This window comes from Ilyonectria robusta, assembly GCF_021365365.1.
Source record: "Ilyonectria robusta strain PMI_751 chromosome Unknown BGZ61scaffold_6, whole genome shotgun sequence".
NCBI lineage: Eukaryota > Fungi > Ascomycota > Sordariomycetes > Hypocreales > Nectriaceae > Ilyonectria > Ilyonectria robusta.
In genome coordinates this window covers 1,457,032-1,474,992 of record NW_025764440.1, presented here as the reverse complement: position 1 = coordinate 1,474,992, position 17,961 = coordinate 1,457,032, and the positions used below count along the sequence as shown (strand labels likewise).

The 17,961-nt window shown below is 56.1% G+C and overlaps 5 protein-coding genes across 5 annotated transcripts; 1 reads left to right on the top strand and 4 right to left on the bottom strand.

The window, feature by feature from the left end:
* Positions 1-229: 229 nt before the first annotated feature.
* Positions 230-2,778, bottom strand: BGZ61DRAFT_347692 (fungal-specific transcription factor domain-containing protein; the record flags this gene model as incomplete). Its single annotated transcript, XM_046239996.1, has 2 exons — positions 230-2,018; positions 2,426-2,778. 2 exons carry the CDS (start codon positions 2,776-2,778, stop codon positions 230-232), a joined length of 2,142 nt encoding a protein of 713 aa, XP_046106959.1.
* Positions 2,779-7,108: 4,330 nt separating this feature from the next.
* BGZ61DRAFT_199952 (uncharacterized protein) lies at positions 7,109-8,002 on the top strand. Its single transcript, XM_046237903.1, has one exon. The coding sequence runs from the start codon at positions 7,274-7,276 to the stop codon at positions 7,787-7,789; it is 516 nt and encodes a 171-aa protein (XP_046106958.1). The 5' UTR covers positions 7,109-7,273; the 3' UTR covers positions 7,790-8,002.
* Positions 8,003-9,246, bottom strand: BGZ61DRAFT_199951 (uncharacterized protein). Its single transcript, XM_046237902.1, has 2 exons — positions 8,722-9,246; positions 8,003-8,478 (listed from the first exon to the last, which is right to left on the bottom strand). The coding sequence occupies exons 1-2, from the start codon at positions 9,107-9,109 to the stop codon at positions 8,216-8,218; spliced, it is 651 nt and encodes a 216-aa protein (XP_046106957.1). The 5' UTR covers positions 9,110-9,246; the 3' UTR covers positions 8,003-8,215.
* A 569-nt stretch (positions 9,247-9,815) lies between these two features.
* BGZ61DRAFT_348348 (tyrosinase) lies at positions 9,816-11,950 on the bottom strand (the record flags this gene model as incomplete). Its single annotated transcript, XM_046240052.1, has 8 exons — positions 9,816-10,100; positions 10,168-10,756; positions 10,812-10,966; positions 11,018-11,377; positions 11,427-11,474; positions 11,529-11,611; positions 11,667-11,743; positions 11,793-11,950. The coding sequence occupies 8 exons, from the start codon at positions 11,948-11,950 to the stop codon at positions 9,816-9,818; spliced, it is 1,755 nt and encodes a 584-aa protein (XP_046106956.1).
* A 3,193-nt stretch (positions 11,951-15,143) lies between these two features.
* BGZ61DRAFT_530575 (uncharacterized protein) lies at positions 15,144-16,274 on the bottom strand (the record flags this gene model as incomplete). Its single annotated transcript, XM_046253576.1, has 1 exon — positions 15,144-16,274. The coding sequence occupies one exon, from the start codon at positions 16,272-16,274 to the stop codon at positions 15,144-15,146; it is 1,131 nt and encodes a 376-aa protein (XP_046106955.1).
* Positions 16,275-17,961: the final 1,687 nt, after the last annotated feature.

Sequence of the window (17,961 nt, the reverse complement as noted above, 5' to 3'; positions counted from 1 at the left end):
TACAAAAAAGACGAGTCCAAAAATATGACAACAAACATGTCCAAACAACTCCTCTGCCGTGCCATAACGCAATGCAGCAACAACGACAGAACGCCTTGAATAATGCATGCCGTAGCCAAGTCTTTTGAATCCCAAAACATCCCAAATCTCGGGGTTATGGTCACCAATGACCACCACTCCCTCTGCATTGCTTCGCCTCTTGTGACTGCTTCATCTCCTTCCCTTCTCATCACATCCCCAAAGGCTCATCTTCCATATCATCATCACTGCTGTAGTCGTCCCCACTGTGCGGAGTGTGCATCTCGCTGACGTCGGCGCTAGCGAGGTTACTCAAGCTGTCAAGTATTCCGCCTCCATTGAAAGTTGGTGGTGCTGAGGCAGACAGGTCGGCAAGGCTCCCGTTTCGGCTCATGGATGGCTTCTCAGGGAGCTGCTTGAGCAAGCCTGTTGAGATGTCGAGCATCGTCATGGCAAACTCGGTAAGACCCTTGCTGCCCTCACCAGGCTTTGAGCTCACCGAAAGAGTCCAGCGGTACTCTCCGAGACGTCGTCGATACCAATCGGCTTCCTCGCGTCCTGGTGACGTGGCCCAGAGGAGGGAGCCAAAAGTGCCAATGAGGGCAAAGTTGGTCTTGGATGCAAAATACCAGAACGATCTGAGGTGATTGGGAGTGAGGCGGTTGACAAAGTCCATGGCGGAAATGAGGCGGGCCTTCGCAGCGCTGCGACAAATGTGTTGCACATATGAATCAACCGCCGCCGAGGCTGAGGCCAGCGATCTGATGATGCGTCTGTGTAGTGTAATTTCCGCCGCGAAATAAGCCAGGTGTAGGTATCCAATGCTGGAAAGCCTGCTGGTTGTCGGGTTGCTGGACGAGTACGAAGAATCTAAGCGGATCAACTGAGGCAGACCTCCGTACCACTCCTTGAGTTTCAGCTGGATTGGCTTAGCTAACGACAGAACGAGCTGTGTGCCTTGAGGACCCGCGTTTGTAACGGTCTGCATCGCCTGTAGGGTGTAGAAGGTGTCGAGAATTTCCGATAGAATCTCCGAGAGCTGGACCACCCGCGTGAACAGCATTCGGCCCCTCTCAACATCCAACTTTTCCTCAGGATCATTCTCGTCCCATTCAACGTCAGGGAAGTCGTTGGATGTGAGTGCCTGGACGCCCCAGTTCGTTGCGAAGATGTGAGACGGCCGCCCGTGAACAAGAGCGCCCCATTTGTCCTGCATATAGAGTGCCCATGCCAGCCGCTTTCTTAGACCCTTTTCCCATGGTGGTATTTTCCAGTGTGAGCAGTCTAGATGTAGCCCGAGCTCGTGTCCTAGTGCGACGAGCTGGGCTGTTGGTGCCCACTGGTCGCCTTCGGGTCGCTGAGACAACAGCAGACCGGCCTGTATTGTGGACAGCTTCGGGCGGAAGCAGGCATCCTCCAGAGTGGTGCGTACGATGCTCTCGAGTTCTCTGACGTTGGGGCGGGGTAGTTGAGCGAGTTCCTCGCTTTGGTCCCACCAATTGATGGCAAGTATATAGACGGCGGCGAGGAGGGGCGGAGAGAACTCTCGATAGGAGCGCTCGTATTTTTCTAAGAAGACGTGCTTCTGGATAATGGGGAAGCCGGGGTGGACGACGCGGAAGTAGATGTCGATGAGCTTGCGGCCATGGGGCCCCACGATGGACTCGACGTGGTCGGCATCTTGCGTCACATGCTCGTGCCCCGGGGTGCTGTGGTCGGGCAGCATCAAGAAGGTATCGTGGTCGCTCACCTTGCGGAGGGTGCCCCGGGACAGCAGGCTCTCGTCGTGCGGATCGAAGGGGGAGAGGTTGATGAGAGAGGGCTCGAAGTCGGTGGTGGGACCGATGTACTGGCTGAAACGATCGTCCTGAAGTCCCAGAGTCCGCTTGAGCATGGTCGGACCGCCAACATTGGCCATCTCCTCAAGAAAGGAACTGCTAGCGGCGGTGCTGGAAAGACTAGAGTTGTGGTTTCGTCGCCTGGATGCGAGACCCGGGGAGCTGTAGGAGGCCAATCATATGTCAGACAGGAGGCTTGGAGGCAAGGGGACATGCATTGCAGGGTCTGAGGGAGGCGGAGATTTTCAGGTGCCGTGTAGTGGGATTGGGAGAAGGAAGCGCGGGCGGGAGAGACAGAAGCGCGGGAGAAGAGGCGCGGGCACGGGCAGAAGAGGTGTGGGTGTTGGTGGGGAGCTACGAGTTGGGCAGGTGTTGGTGGGCAGGTGGACGGACGAGAATGATGGGCAATGCAAGAAGCAGGTCGACCCGCGTGGGGAAGAAGTTTCGGCAGCATGGGGATGCCAAGGGAGGCCATGGGGATGCCATGGGAGGCCATGGGGATTGCGATAACACGGAACGGGACGGGATGGGGTGGATGGATGGATCAATGGATGGATCAATGGACTGACCTTCTCTTGCCGATAACGTCGTCAGAGGCTGCATCGCCGTGAAGCTTCCTCTTCCGGGACTGTGGGCTGCAGACGAGTGAGCACTCGGAGCCGGTGACTTGGCACGGCACGCAACCATCCTCGTCGTCGCTCATGACGCAGTTGGCACGCGAGTACCGGCAGGCGAGACAGGGCGGGACGGGTGAGCCGTTGAACGAAGCCGGCTCAGTCGACGCCGAGCTGGTGGCCGGCAGGCTTCCCTGGCTCATCTCGAGCCTATGGAAGCTATCTTGGCGATAAGAGGCGGGCTCGAGCCGGGGCGGCTTGGGCGCAATGGCGATGGGCGCCGTCCTCTGTACCGAAGCCTGGGACATGATAGCGGGGGGTGCGGCGGGAGGCAGCAGGGCAGGCCGTGCGAGGGGATGGAAATCCAATGCCAGGGCAGCGGCGCGGGCTTGTGTGGAGGGTTTGCAGTCAAGCGGCAAGTATCGAGGTGTGCGTTGCCGTCAGGGGCGGGCGCGGGAGGATCACGACGCCCGTTGCCCAAGGATGAACGGGCGCGGAGATGCTTGAGCCGCAACGGGCCTCCCCGTGAGCTTGTGCGTGTGCGGGCAGGCGTGCGGGCTGGTATGTGTTGGCTGACGATAAACGATAGACTCGGGCGGTTCGTGATAACGATGACTGACGGCCCCACGGGGGCGGCGACAGTGACGCAATGTGCCTGGAGCTACGACCAGTGAGCAGCGAGTAGCCGGTTAACGATAGCTAATACAGCTACGTTATGCAAATCAGTCGATGGCACGGGCAATCGGCCCTGTAGCTCTGGCTCGGCGAGGCAATGGTTGGCGCGAGATAACAATCTGGGGAAGCGGAGAGGGATGGGATGGTACGGGGGGAGGCTGTACGTAGTATGCGAAGGAGGGAGAAAAAAAGATAAGAGAAGAGTGTGTAAGTAAGTCTAAGGTAAGTGTAAGTGGTTGATGTGCGTGTGCGGGTGCGTGTGCGTGTGCGATGGTGGGCGCCCACGGGTGGGATCCGAGCGGCCGGGATGCTAAGGTAGGGAAGCTTGGATGGCGGGCGCAGATGGGCGCCGATGGGGACCGTCGTCAGACGGGAGACCGGGGGGGTTAGCTGATAAGGCGGGCAAGCGGGGAGCCACTAAGACGGGGATAGTGTCTGGTCGAGTCTGGGTGAGTGGTTGAGTCGTTGTCAAACAAAAAGGTATTTGTACGAAGTATGTAATGCTCACGCCGCAGCCCTCTCAGATCTCCGATAGCGACCTGCCGCCCGAGGTAGCGCGGCGTTGCGTTGCACTGCGAGCGCGCCGCGATGACAGAACAGAACTGATGACGGCCACCCGATGCGACCAGCCGGCGTGAGGCGGGATGCCGGCGATAAAGCGACGCAGCCGGAGTGGTTGAGTCGTGGTTGTGTGCGCCCGCTGCGTCTGATGCTGCCTCTCTTCTTCTGCTGTGGCTGTGGCTGTTGTGTGCCGCTTCTAGTCCCGTCTCTCTCTCTCTCTCTGTCTCTCTTTCTCTCGCGGGGAGGGGGGTGTACGGGAGATATGATGGGACGGTGTGCGATTTGTGAACAGAGAGGGGCCCTGCGCCTGGGGTCGGTCCTTGGGGGACTGGGGGAACCGGGGTTAGACTTGGGTTGGGATGCAGGGCAGTTTGATCCTCTTCTTTGCCGTCGTCTTGATTTGATACCCAAGGCAAAACTGGACAAGATAGGTAGGTAGGTACGTATGATTTGGCGTCTGTCCTCTCTCTCTCTCTCTCTCTCTCTCTCTGCCCTTTGGAGGAGGGGAGGGGCGGGCGATGAAAGTGGAGGGGGTGAGTGCCAATAGAGACTCCAGCAGGAGATCTTGCTTTCAGGTAACGATGGAGACAAGGACCAGATAAGCTAGACCTATCGGCGTCATTGGAAAACGGGTGCTGGGCTAAAAACTCTCTAGATCGCCCGCGAGGGTGCCACGACGTCGCTGACTTGCCGGCGTGTAAGCAGGGCCGAGGCCAGTATGTACTCGGGCCCTCGGAGGACGCAGAGGGGAATCAGGCTGCGCGAGACAGAGCAGCTGGAAAGGAGGAGAAGAGAAAGAGGGGGGAAAAGGAGAGAGAAGGAGAGAAAAGCAAAATAAGGCCGAGTCGAGGGAAACGAAGACGTAAAAGAAAAGGCGACAGATCCCCAAGGACTCAATTGTCTGGACCAAAAAAGTGAATGGATCGGGGGAAACGAGACAATGACGGACATGTGAGCGAGGGTACTTGGGCGCTCACCCAGAATACCGCTCTAGTGGAGGTACCCCCGGAAGGTCGCCAGGTCCAAAGTCCAAGCCCAGGCGCACGCCAGCCCACCCCAAACCGGGCAGGGTCCAATTGGGGGGAGGATTGGGGTGTGGATGGGGATGGGAATGGGATCGGGAATGGGGAACTACGTACTCTTTTCTTCCCAGAACGGGAGAGGATGGGAGGACGAGAGTCATGGACATGGGACGGACAGCCGCCCCGGCCTTGGGGTTTGTCCAGTCATTGCGTAGCAGAAGGTCGATGCTTCTGCTTCCGCTTCCGCCTCTCACCGCACGCCCAGATTCCGCCCCCAGGACTCGGGCATTGTTTGCGTCGGGGCTGCATATCCCCCCCATCGAAAGCTTCCTTTCTCGCACCCGTTTCCCAGGCTGCTTTCGACCCAAACCTTGGCAGGTTGCGCGGAGCCAGCCGACGAGAACCAGAAGCGCGTATCAGTAGCTTGTGGGTTTCTTGGTTCCTTGGCTCCTTGGCTGCGGTCATGGAATTGAAAAAGGCCCGGCAGCCAGAGAGACCCCAGGAACAACCCCAAAAAAGGCCCCGCCATAACCCGGGCGGCGGCAAGTCAGCAAACCGTAATGTGTTAGTCGACGATGGACAAACAATCTGGAACCTGTTAATCCAGGGTCCCTCACATGTTGATGGCGTTTGCACCGGCCTAGCAAGAGACGGCCCCTAGCTCCTCGCTCAATCTCCGAATAAAAACAGCCGGTGTGGTGTCCGGGGCAGAGGGGACAGAGAGAGCGCCGAAGGGAGGGGCCCTGATCAGCCATCTGTCCACCCATTCATTATCCGGACATCAGCCATCCAGATGTGGATATGGGGAAAACGGATCCCCAGGATGGGACGAGGCCAACAGCGTAAAGAGCATTTTCCCGGCGGCGGCGGCGGCGACGGCCAAACGGCCTCATACCGCATCGCGTTGCGTCGCTTCACCACCCATCGTCCAAGGGACCCAATGGCTCAACGAGCTGCGGATCCGGCGGCCAGGCCCCGGCGAGAATGCGAGCGTGTGAGTCGCCCCGAGCCGAGGATAAATGAGTCGTCGGCGGGCAAGGGAGAGGCAAAAGGCGGGCCCAGTATCAAGCAAGAAGAAGGCGTCGGGTCGCGAGACAGGCACGTCGCAAGCAAAGCAACATGCTTATCTCTGGGCAGAAGCGAAGAGGAGATAGAAATACATAATGGCAAAAGATAATAACTACACCTGATATCAAAAAGAGGACCAACGCAAAAAACTTCGCGCCTCGTCAGAACCACATAGCGACTTGTAACTCGTCCACCTCAAACCTGACCCCTCCCTCCAACTTGTCCAAACCTACAGCTTCCAGGTCGATGTGACATGAACTCGCCGTGAAGAACATGGCAATTGATGTGTATGCGGTACCTCGATGTGCCCGTCCGGCTCTGCTGTGCCCAGGGCGCAGGCAGACGCCGATTACCAAATGGAAAAGCCATCGAGGCCATCTCTTCCCTCATTCTGCATGGTCCGGCAGTTGCTCTAACGTAATGGCTCGTCCGGGGGGGTAGGGCCCGGAGTCATCTTATGGGGGCCCGGGGGCTTCTGGCCCGCCCTGCACGACCAAGAGCCTGCAGCGCAGTGCAGCAGGGCGAGTGTTTTACCGCTGCACACCCACTATTGCAGCAGCCTCTGTCTGAGATGGAAGCACGGGAGAGGTAAACGGATGGCCCAAGTAAGTTACCGACGGTGGCCTGTCGCGAGTCTGTGAGGTCACTGAGGTGCCCTGCCGCACGGTCCACCCCAGCACGAGGCGGCTAAAATAACCTTTTTGCAGGGCGCTGTCCTCAACCAGAAGGCAGAACCACAAATAGCTCTCTCTGTGGGTGCTAACTTATCTATCCTACCTAGGAACCATGTCACGCTGCGTTGGGGAACTGCTGCTCGCCGGAGAAACCTCGACCAACCCGATGGCGGCAGTATACGTAGTAGGTAATAATTACCTACGCGATATACGAAGTCCAAAGATCTAATCTACGCGGCCTCTCCGTATCTCCATCCATCCACCGTCTATCAAACGCCGTCGCCGACGACCGACCGGCGACCGACGCGATAACGACAACTGCGAAGCCAGACCATCCCAACAGAGGCAGCTCAGAATCGTCCCAACCCAGGCCAGAACCCAGCACAGCACCGACCCGTTCCTAGTTCCTGGCAATACCCCGTCTTTTTGCCCTGTCGCTCGCTGATACACACTCGCCCATCTGCTGACATTCATCTGCTTTGACACCACGATCGTTCTCGCCTTTCATCCCCGTCGCTCCGGAGCCGCCCACCGCTCTCGGCATCGCCCCGGCCCCTTTCGCGCCGAGCTGATCCCCGGCCGCAACTTGACGCCTCCAGCCCCGACATGCTCCGATGCCGCCCAGCGTGGGCGAGTCGCTAGCCAACTCACCCATTACCATCAACTAATTCCCGGTCGGGCAGGAGGCCGGCTCCTCCATCCTTCTTGTCGTGTCATACATCGATAAGAGACATTCGTGCGATGCGACGCAATGAGTAACCGCACCGTGGCCTTGTCATCTGCTCTTACCCAATTCCTCTTGGATGCCATCCCGAGAGCAGACCGGCCGGCTTCACCGCACACAACAGTCCATTATTATCAACCGCTTCACAGCTGTCCGGCCCTCCGCACTCCCCGAACCAAATACCTTGTCTGTGATTGGATCTTTAACCGGCTCCATCTTTTTGGAGAAGCTGCCACTGGATATCGTCTGTGATCCGAATACGTCCCTGTCCCTGACGTACAGGCTCTTGGCTGTACTACCAATGTATGTGCGTGCGTCCCGCATGCGCGCCTATCGTGCTGGCCCTGGCCTGTTGGAGCCAGCGTCTACCCACCCGGCCCGTCCAGCACACCCATTCGCTGCTCACTGCAATCTGGCCCAGAAAGCAGCACCAAGCAGCAAGCCGCCTTGCGTCGTGGGGGGCTCCAGGGGGTGTGGTCCTGGCCTAGCGGTCCCTCTCCTGCTCCTGCACAGACCGACTCATCGTGCCAAGGCCGGGACCCTGCGAGGCCACCCCGGGAGCGTCATCGTTCGCTCGTCCGGGGCTCCGGTCTGAGGCTGTACACGACGTTCGGCATGGGATGAGACAAAAAGGAGGCGCCGACATATAGTACGGCTCCATCCTCCACTTGCAAGGCCGTCGATCCGTTGCTGACGCTGGGAGCGGTGAAGCCTTTCCCTGGCACCGTTTGTTTCCATTGATCCAAAAAAATTGCTCTCAGTCGTGTCAGCCTCCAGATGGAACGCCTGGACCCTGGTTTGTGGAGCCCCGGCTTTCTGTGCTCCAAATCTGTCGCTCGACCCGACAATACCACGCGAGTGTGGGGATGGGACGGTAATTTTATCGTCATCGCACGAGATGTATCTCCGAATCGGGCTCTCCGTTTACTCGTATCTCAAGTCCGTCCTTCTTATTCACCGTCATCGGATATCGGATATCTGCTGAATCATGACTTGGATAACTGCCCTGACCCACGCTTCACTAGGGCATCTCGGCTTGCGTCCAGACCATCGTTCTTTCAGCATAGTGCTCCGTTGGTTCGTTTGACCCACGTGGCGGCAGCATCATCGTGAGTTCCTGCCGGATTTCAAAGCCGAGTCTCTCATAAAACGTAACGGCGTTCATCGTGGCCTCCAACACGACCGGCACGCCGGCGGCGGCTGCCTTATCCAACACACTTCGCAACAATCCGGACGCAGCTCCTTGGCCGCTCCACTCGGGATGGGTACAGAGATATGTCACATCTAGAAATCTTTGATGTCAGCGACTTGCAGCCCCAAAAACACTTTGTCAGGGAACTCGGATTGAGTTGGGTTCTGGGAACAGGTTCAATCGACCAACCGCAGCACGTCAAGAGTTGAGAGTTGACAACTCATTCATGCGCTCAACGCGGAGCTAGTCCGGCAGGGCTTCGGGGCGACATGCGAGATCCACCGCAGCCTGCTCCTGTTCCCGCTCCTAGCGATTTCAATGAGTGAGCGACTTACGGTAATGTGCCCGGTCGCCCAGAACATTGCGCCTAGCCTTCTTGGTGAGTTCGGCATACGAGTCAAGGTACTCCCGTCGGCAGCATTCCGGGATTTCCTCATCGTGCTCGTGCTCGTCTTTGTCGTTGGGCCGCCTCTGCCGCTGGACGTTCCACTTGATGAAACTCGCTATTTTCCCGGTGTCGGCACTCCGAGAGATCAGCACCCCAGTGTCATCGTCGGCGATGTGTGCCAGAGTGTCTTTGCGAAGATATTCACCAAGAAACTCGCGACTCTTGGCATTCGGGAATTGCGCGTGCATCAGCAGGTTGGCGTCCATGGCAGCCAAGTGCGTGCTGGCCACCTCTGGAGCGTCATTTTCTGAGGGCACAAGAATCTCAAATCTCATGGCTAGGTGTCGAGAGAGAATTGAGTGAGTATAAGTGAATGCTGGTGGTTAGAAGGCGAAATGGACCATCCAGAGAGCACACGATTGTAGAAACTACTAATCTAGATAATTTGCTGCGTGTCATGTGATCTAAACCGGAGAACAGCGACGACTGACGATAACGACAACAGCAAGGACTTACCCAATACGTATCCCGAGGCGACTGCCGAACTGGGGAACTTGCTGCTCCAAACTAGGTAGGCTGCGTGGGAGTTGGGTCGATGAGTATGGACTGAATGAGTAAAGCCAGGTTGCGAGGTACCGAAGCTATACCACTACCAACCAGCAAGAGAGGGTATCGTCAGCTCCGAGATCTTGGAAGACGGGAACAAACGAGTTTGGGGGAATCTTTAGAGCCTATGGTCTCGAACTCATTCCTATCCATTTCGGCTTTTTTCTTGTCAAACACTCACTCGTGTCATCGTTAATGAACAACCTTATTCTTGGAAACGGGGGCTGAAGGTTATTCAATTTCTGAATACATATCCTTCAAAACATACAGAGACTCCTAAACACGCAGTCCGTGACTACCATTATTAACAGAGGGTTTTATGTCCTTTTGCTACGGACTTCAGATCCGCAAGATTTATACCAAGAAACCTAGACCATTAAGCTATAAGCGCCGGGTTGACTGGGACCCAGGTCCTCCCCTCCTCGCTTCGCGCATCTATTTTCCAATTCCATACTCGACTTTGACGTGGACTCCTCCGACGACATGATGATGACGATCCTTGTCCTTGCCGAAGTGGCCCTTGACGCTATAGGTGTTGTCGGCGCTCGAGTCCTTGCATCCGCACGGGCTCGATGCCTTCTGGACGGGAGTCGTCGCGCGTCGGCGGGCATTTTCGTAGATGGGAAGCTCACACTCGCTTGTAGGGGGAGTGAAATGGACATCTTCGAGTTCAATCTTTAAACTAGGGACACCTTCGATAGGAATGTTGGTTCCGTCGTGCTGTGGTTCCGTTGTTAGTCGACTGCTTCTGCAACTATTCAACGTTCATTTCGGTGGAAAGACGTACCTTGAGGATCTCGACCTGGAGGTTGGCCATGATCGTATCAACCACGCTATCGACCGGGTATCCAAAGATTTCGGTGCTATCAACGGCAGAGTCGAGCGAAAACTCGCCGTGGACAGTGCCGCAGGTGGGCTGCTGCATTACCACCTGGCCACCGACCTTCTTGCCGTTCAGGTACAGGTTCACGGAGCAAGGGCGCTCGACCTCGGTGACGTCAAGCTTGACGCGCGCAAAGAAGCGGGTTGAGGAATCACTGCGGCGGGTCTCCCGACGGGCCATGGTCTCGGTGTCGGAGTACAAGCGGTTGATCAGGCGAGTAGCGTCCTGTTGCATCTGGGTCTCTGACTTCCTCCAGTACTCCAGGCCCTCGTAGGCGTAGCCGAAGGTCTGGATGCTCTCCACCGACTCGGAGGTGTGGAAGTTTTCAGAGTCGGCGAAAAAGGGCACCAGGGGAGACTTGGGTGTGATGGTGGTTCCGCGAGGAGTCGACCAGCGAGCGCCGCCAGAGTACGACTGGTTGAACATGACCTGGTCAGGTTTCATAGCTTGCCAGTATGCCCAGAGTCGATCGACATTGCAGTGGTGGAGCATGCTATCAAGGCGATTAGTTTGGCTTCCATCTCACCGGATTACTGTGATCGACTTACAACAGAGGGTCGAAGGCAGAGAAGTCGGCCGCGAGGAACTGTCCACCACAAGCTCCGTCCCAGTGGATGGCGTTATGGATTTGCTCCAGACTCGTGCCGCCGTTTCCGGTAGAGGAAAATTCGTCAAAGGTGTTTGTGTGTGTAAAGGCATCGTACTGTCAAAGTTAGTATTGCACTTGAGACACTAGTTAGTGATATCTACTCACCACCCACGACTTATAGGGACGGTCGGCCAGGAGCTGGTTCGCAGAGTCGGGGAAGCTGTCCGGCGAGGGACAGCGGGAGATACGGGATCGGTTCCGGCTATCGAATGAACCGTAGGTGCCGTTGAGCGCCGCAGCAGGGAACTTGAAGGTGGAGAGTGGGTTATCGATCTGTGTAGCTTTGATGCCGTTGCCGCTGGGAATATTGACGGTCATCTTTGAAGGGACGACAGCGTTGGGGATGTCGTCGGAGCCCCAGTCCCAGAAAGGCGCACGGAGGTTTCGGGCGGCGGCAACATATTGAGAGCGATATCGCTGGGGATATTCCGCTGCTATGCGCTGGGCGGTGGCAACTAAGATTTGCTGGGAAGGATTAGAGGACTCATCGATGGTTTCAATAGTGGGAGCTTACCTCATAGAGTACGACGTAGGGTCGGTGCCATGTCAAGAAGAGTCGTTCCTGGATTGTGAGTTAGCTCCAGTGTGTTGAAAGCTGCAAGGATGGACAGCTTACACCGTGAGGGCAGTATCCTTGCCACCCATCACTGTTCATCTTGCCACTGTTGTTCCACTCAATGTAAGGTTTGCCGTGAATTCCTATTTAGCCATGTTAGGTTCGCTCAGGAAAATATAGGAAGGCAAGAAAGCTCACCCGCTACTTGGAAGAACGATAGAGGATCGGCGGAATCTTGGCTCTGCATCTCAGCCAACGCTCGAAGGTAGAGGTCCCTGTCACTTGTTAGCCGAAAACCCAACGACAACATGGCTGCCAACATACCACTGGGCGCCTCCGGCAGACTGCAGCTCATTGATGTTCTGTCTCAGAGGCACAGCGCTGCCTTCGGAAATGGAGAATCCGGTGATAGTGATGGGATCCTGGGCGCTCACAAGCGACACGGCGCTCAGCGCCACAGTCAAGGAGAATTGTAGCAACATGGTGTCTTAACTGAAGCCCCGAGGGCGGAAAGAAGAAGAAGAAGGAGAAGAGGGAGAAGAAGGAGGAGAAGGAGAGGGAAAATGAACGAGTGTATTTCCTCAGAGGTGTTGCTTGCTGTCAACAGAAACGACTGTGCGACCCGAACAAGAAGGACAATCAACAAACCAGAGCCGGAAAGGGAGAGGTGAGGGCGGCCTGAGAGCGAGGGAGGCTCGTCGTGTTATACCAGCCGGTGCCCTTTTCTCAACGACGATCCAAGTTACCAGGATGCCAGGATACTAGGATGACTAGCTCGAGAGCCTTTTGACACATAGCCGTGCGCGTTTCTTTTTTGCTTCCTCGTAACGCCACATGTCTGTGCCCCGGGCGTGCGTTGTGCGATGTGCGATGTTGCGGTGCGGATGTGAGATGCGGATGCCGGCCGCCCTGCGTACAGACGTTGTTCACCGTTGCGCTGTGCTGCGCGACAACAAAAGACCCCGATCGGATCCTTCGTGTGCTTCTTTGGGCAGGCATTGGTTGAGTCCAGCGGCTGTTTACCATCCCCGTAAGGCAGTCCGTCGGCCAGCCACTCAACCATTCAACCACTCAGTCCGGGCGCATCACGGAGCCCCGGAGGAGTCGGCTCTGGTCTGGTGGAGAGGAGAGGAGAGCATCTGCCGGCATTGGGCCCAGCCACAGGCACACGGCCCAACCTGCAGGTACAGCACGTCACTAATCTACAGTGCAAGGCGCGTTCGCTCGGACAACGGTGGCTTGTAGAACAGCCTGGACGACGCCTGTTGGCAAACAGCGCAGCGTAGGAGCGTGATTCGAAACGGCGGCCCGCTGAGGCTGCGAGCTCACTGCATCAGGAGCTGGAATGGGCGCCAACGAACGAAGCCAGCCAGCGGGCCGAGCGTCCCTATCGTTTGGTGCCCTGCGCTCAACTGTGGAGAGAATCCTTCCGGGAAAAGAAACTGTCTTGCAAGTTACAAAAGTCTCGGGGTTGGGCCCACGGCCGTTCTCGGGATAGATGTGCGCTGTGTCGCTGTTGGGCGAGGGATGATCCTTCGGCGGGTTACGGTCAAGGTTGGCAACCCAGGCCACATGAAACTGGCCAATTCTCGCGGCGGAGCCAGCAGAACCAAGTTCCTAAATTAAGATATGCTTACTTACTACCTCGGTGCCGTAGGTGCCGGTATGCTTAGTTGCTGGGGCCCTTGATGCGACTGCCGCTGCCGCTGCTGCTATTCGTACCTGCATCAAAAGCCTGGTGGTGTTGCTGCTGGTGCTGCCAACATTGGCACAATAACATTGTTCAGCCCCCCCCCCCCCCCCCCCAGGTTGTCTATTGGACGGTTCCTGCGGATGCTACGGGGAGGCGGCGGCTTTGTTTGTGACACAAGACATTGTCCCCTGCATGATTGACATTGGCCGCCATTGCGATCATCGCAGCCCTCGTCGTCATCTGTGGCTGATTGGGGCACAGAGCCAACATCATCAGAGACACCACGAACTGCAACCGCACGGGGTAATTATGGTCACATCCGGGCCGCGGAGAGAGAGCGGGGCGGCCAACAGGCTGGGACATTGTTTCTCACCGCCCTTAATTGGAACCTCGGAATTGGAACCTCGGATGCATTGGGAAAATGCGACGGCAATCAATCAATCATTTGTGGTTCTCCTGAGATTCCCTCTTTTTGTTTGTGGTTATTTTTGTCATTCTTGTCATTTTGAGATCTGCATATGTATCCCCCTTTCTTCTGAATACGAAGTCACGTACGTACAGCAATGCACATGCACAATCGCGGCCTCGTCCATGTCCAATAACTTATCCATGTGCTGTCAAGTACTCCGTACCATGCGGCCGATCTCATGAGTGGAGCAGATCGCCCGGCCGCGACCCCATCAAAGCCAAACACGCGAGCGTTTGACAGAAACAACGCCCTACCGTATTCCTCTTCCCAACGACGGCATATTCACTCCCTTATTCACTCACCAACACATTCACGACTCTCGAGGCTGAAATCTGCTAAGACATGGCTCCGCTCCTGGTCTGCGCCTCTTGTCTCGTCTCTGCCAAGGAGATTGATCGTCCTCCCGATGCCGCTCCCTTGGCGCCCAGACGCCGCCCTTTGTGTGGTGTGCGCTGGCAAGACAAGACAGGTCGATCAATGTGATTCATTCGTCAAGTTTCTGACGCCCGTGAAGAGTGCTCAGCGTAGCCTCAACGCTATGTCAGCCATGATTAAGAGACGTCGTCATCTTGATTGAATCCCCATGGCCGCCTTGCCACCGGCTCCTCCACTAGAGTGCAAAGCCCTAGATTCTCCCGCTTTCCTTACACCCTACAGTCCACGTCAATCCTGTCTGCCTCTCTTGTTGCAGCCTTTTTTTATATTTAGAAACACCACTCAAAATCAACGATCTATCCTGACTCCGATCCACAATATCATCCCCTTCGACTTAACCAGAAACGCGCCGCCGTCGTCGAGCATTGACCCTCCGTCTAACACCCCAATTTCCCCATCGGTCAAACGGCACGATTTCGCCACTTTCAGCCAGGAACGTCACAAGAGACAGGGTGATCGACAGGTCAGCCATTCACAAAGTAGGGGAGGTTTGTGTTCCTGCATTAGTATCCTCAACTAAATCCCACTGTCCCGTCCATCCAACTCCTCCCCCACCTGTCTCGTCAGCTACTCCCGCTTCTAGATCATCTGCTAACCAGGTACGGAGTATTCACGGCGGAGACATGACGGGAACAGCATGGAGTCACTATTGAGATGGGGTGGGGACACGGTGAAGACTTGTTGTCAATTCATGAGCCTGTTTAGACGAAATAGCCACTTATATACAGATAATCAAAACTCATCAACCATCTTACAGGGTACAACCGGGTAGACTACCTCCATCATCCATCTCCACCTTCGAATTCACTGCTCAAAGTCGGCCAGTGAAACCTTTCCGAACCCCCAACAAGTCTCCGTTGAGTCTCGGCCCTTGTCACTTAGAAAGGACCGATAACACTTCGCCTGGAGTCAACCTCATCAGACATCGCCCGGTGTACTTTTTCGTTCATACAACCGCCAAAGACCCTAAAATGTCAACGTTATTTTCGTCCTACTCCCTAAGCTGGAACCCGACACCGACATCCTAGGGGGCCAGAAATGCAGGATGTCACTGCAGCGATATTGTGCAACAGGTCCCTCATAGGGTCTGTTCCAGTGACACCAATTCACGGAAACCTTCCTTCCACCGCTTCGTCTGCTCCGTGGTCAACTTCGGCAGTGGACTCCGGGCAACGCCTCCGTAACCCATCCACGCCTGCAGGCCGGCCTTGACCCCGACTACACCGCCCTGAATGGCGGTCCAGTCGCCTTGCGAGACAACCTCCTGCATCTTGTATGCCTCTGCAACTTGTCCCTCCTGGTAGAGCTCCATAGTTCGGGTGCAAGCCTTCGGGGCAATGTTTGCCAGACCAGCCAGAATGCCGTGACCGCCAGCAGCGAGCGACGGGATCAGAAAGTCTGCCGAACCAGCCAGAACAAGGAACTCTGGGTGTGTTGAGTCGTGAACATTCGCGAGCTTGCGAGTGGCGGCGGCCACACGGTTCAGCTTTCCAGTGTTTCCGCAGGTCAACTTGACGCCCACAATGTTGGGATGAGCGGATAGCGAGATGATAGTATCGGAGGACAGATCCATACCACCCACGGCACCAGGAAAGTTGTAGATAATGATGGGGATAGGCGACTTGTCCGCCACTGTTGTGAAATATTCCATGATGGTTTCCGAGGCTGGGGCAAACAACGTGGCGTAGTAGGACGGAGGGAGCACCAGGGCGTAGTCACCGCCGGCTTGCCAAGCCTCTCGGCAGTACTCAATTGTCTCACGGGTGCTCTGGCTACCACAGCCCACAATCAGGGGCATGTGGTTGAATCCGTCCTCATTCAGGGCCGCCCTGGTGGTAGCGGTGACCAGTTGCCGCTCTGAGTGCGTCAGATGGACGGCCTCTCCGTTTGAACCCTGAGTAGCGAGACCAGTGACACCAGCTCGTGCGAGTCGCACGGCATGAGCAGCAATGGCTGTGGTGTCGACGTCTTCCGTATCTGGCTTGAAGAAGCACATGGTTGGGACATAGACACCACGCTGGAGCGGTCGTGCCATGTGGGACCCCACGTCTAGTGAGTGGTCATCCATGGAGCTGTTGCTGGGTGATGATGGAACGTCTGCTGAAATAATGAAATTGTTGTGTCTTGAGGTAGAGGAATTCCAGTAGTTGTTTCCGTAGTGGTCCGTAAAAGATCCAGCGGGAGAGGGTGCGTCGTTGTGAGGTGCCATGGTTTTATAGTTGTGGTGAACAGGCAATCACTTTAGGCGTAGGACTGAAGTGCGACTCTAAGTATCGATGTGTGTCAAAGGTTATGATGATAGCAATCATCCAAAGATGTGTGAAGGAAGTGAGGAGTGTGCGGGTAAGGATAGCGGGAATGTATGCTCGGTTTCTGATATGGTTGTGAATGCAGACACAAGGCAAGGGGGGCCGTCTCTTTATATGAGCATTCGGGCCCCAGTGGATCATGGCTCGATACTTGCCCTGGGCTCATCCTAACCTGCCAGGGGTATATCACGGTGGCCTCGTATGGAGAAGATGCATTGCGTTGTTGGATGGGGACATTGGCAAAAGACAGCTCATATCCGGCAGTTGTGGTGGAAGAAAAAGGCCGTCACTCAATCAATGGGGCACAGTCAGGGAAACATCCTCGTCAGGGAGAACGACATTGCCGAGATTGGGTCAAACGAACCATGAACTCCGCCAGCGTGCGTCAGAATTGCGTCGGCTTTTAGAGTGAAAGTGATAGAGTACCACGGCAATGATACGACGCAACGTGTAGGAAGCGCCTAGTGGACCGCAAGTTGATGTAAATCCGGGGTTGAGCATCCATTCAGCTCTCGAGGATTTCTGCCCGAGTCGTTCAGCGGACGGACAGAGCTGTGGGGGTTAGCGTTAAGCGGCCCGCGATAAATGTGCCAGTTGGTCAATTTTTGGATTGGTACAGGGAGAGCATTCCAAAATAGTCAGGAATTGGGGTTGGGTTGCAGGACTGGGGCGCAATGATCGCCGGTCCGACGCTGTACCTGACCAGCAGGTGACCACACTCAGAGGAGAAACATGGCCCTTTTGGTTGGTCCAATGCATACTCTGCATGTCCAGACCCAAGCTAGGTCAAACATGCTGCATTATGACGGCCCAAGGACGGTATCTCAGCGAATGACGGCGTCTTTGCCCAGGCATGGAGAGCATCCTCGAGAGGAACCCAAGTACCATCCAGGAACCCACGAGTGCCATCACGGGGCCGCGGTTTTGACCGGAGTCCGTTCCGGGCTTGGTGCTCGTCTTTGTGTAACCAACTCGATGTGAGCGCAACAACACCAGCGTCGTCCACGTTTCTTGCCGGTCAAATTTCTTCTCTCAAACATCAGATCCAGCAGTCCACCCCGGTGATGAGTGGCTATGTGCGCGCATGTGCTCACCACACGTGCACGAGCAAAATGCAACCGGTTGCATATGGTGCCGAAGTTGCTGCATCAATAGCCCCCCCGACGGGGAACTTTCATGTTGTCCACGAACACAGCCGCATCCGGGGCCCCACGACCGGGTTTTGCGGAGAACTCGATGCCTAGACCTTGGTCTCCAACCAGCATCACTGCTGATGCGCATGAGGCTGAGGATGCCATGGTCAGAAAGCTGACGCTCGTGACCCGCCCTCCATGGATGTCGACGCTTTCTTGCCCCGGAGAACCCCGCATTGATGTTGTAGTTTGCTTTTCTACTGCATGGTATGGATCCAGGCCTGAGAAGTTGTGCGCTGGTCGGTGTAGGTCGATGACGATGAGGTTTGCGTTGGTGCCTGACTTGTCTCGTAGACCGCAGGGGATGTGTCAAGTCAGACCTGAATCAAGTTTTACAAGGAGGCGAGAGTCAAGATCAAGGCCCAAGTCAATGGGTGGTTGATGGCTCATTCAT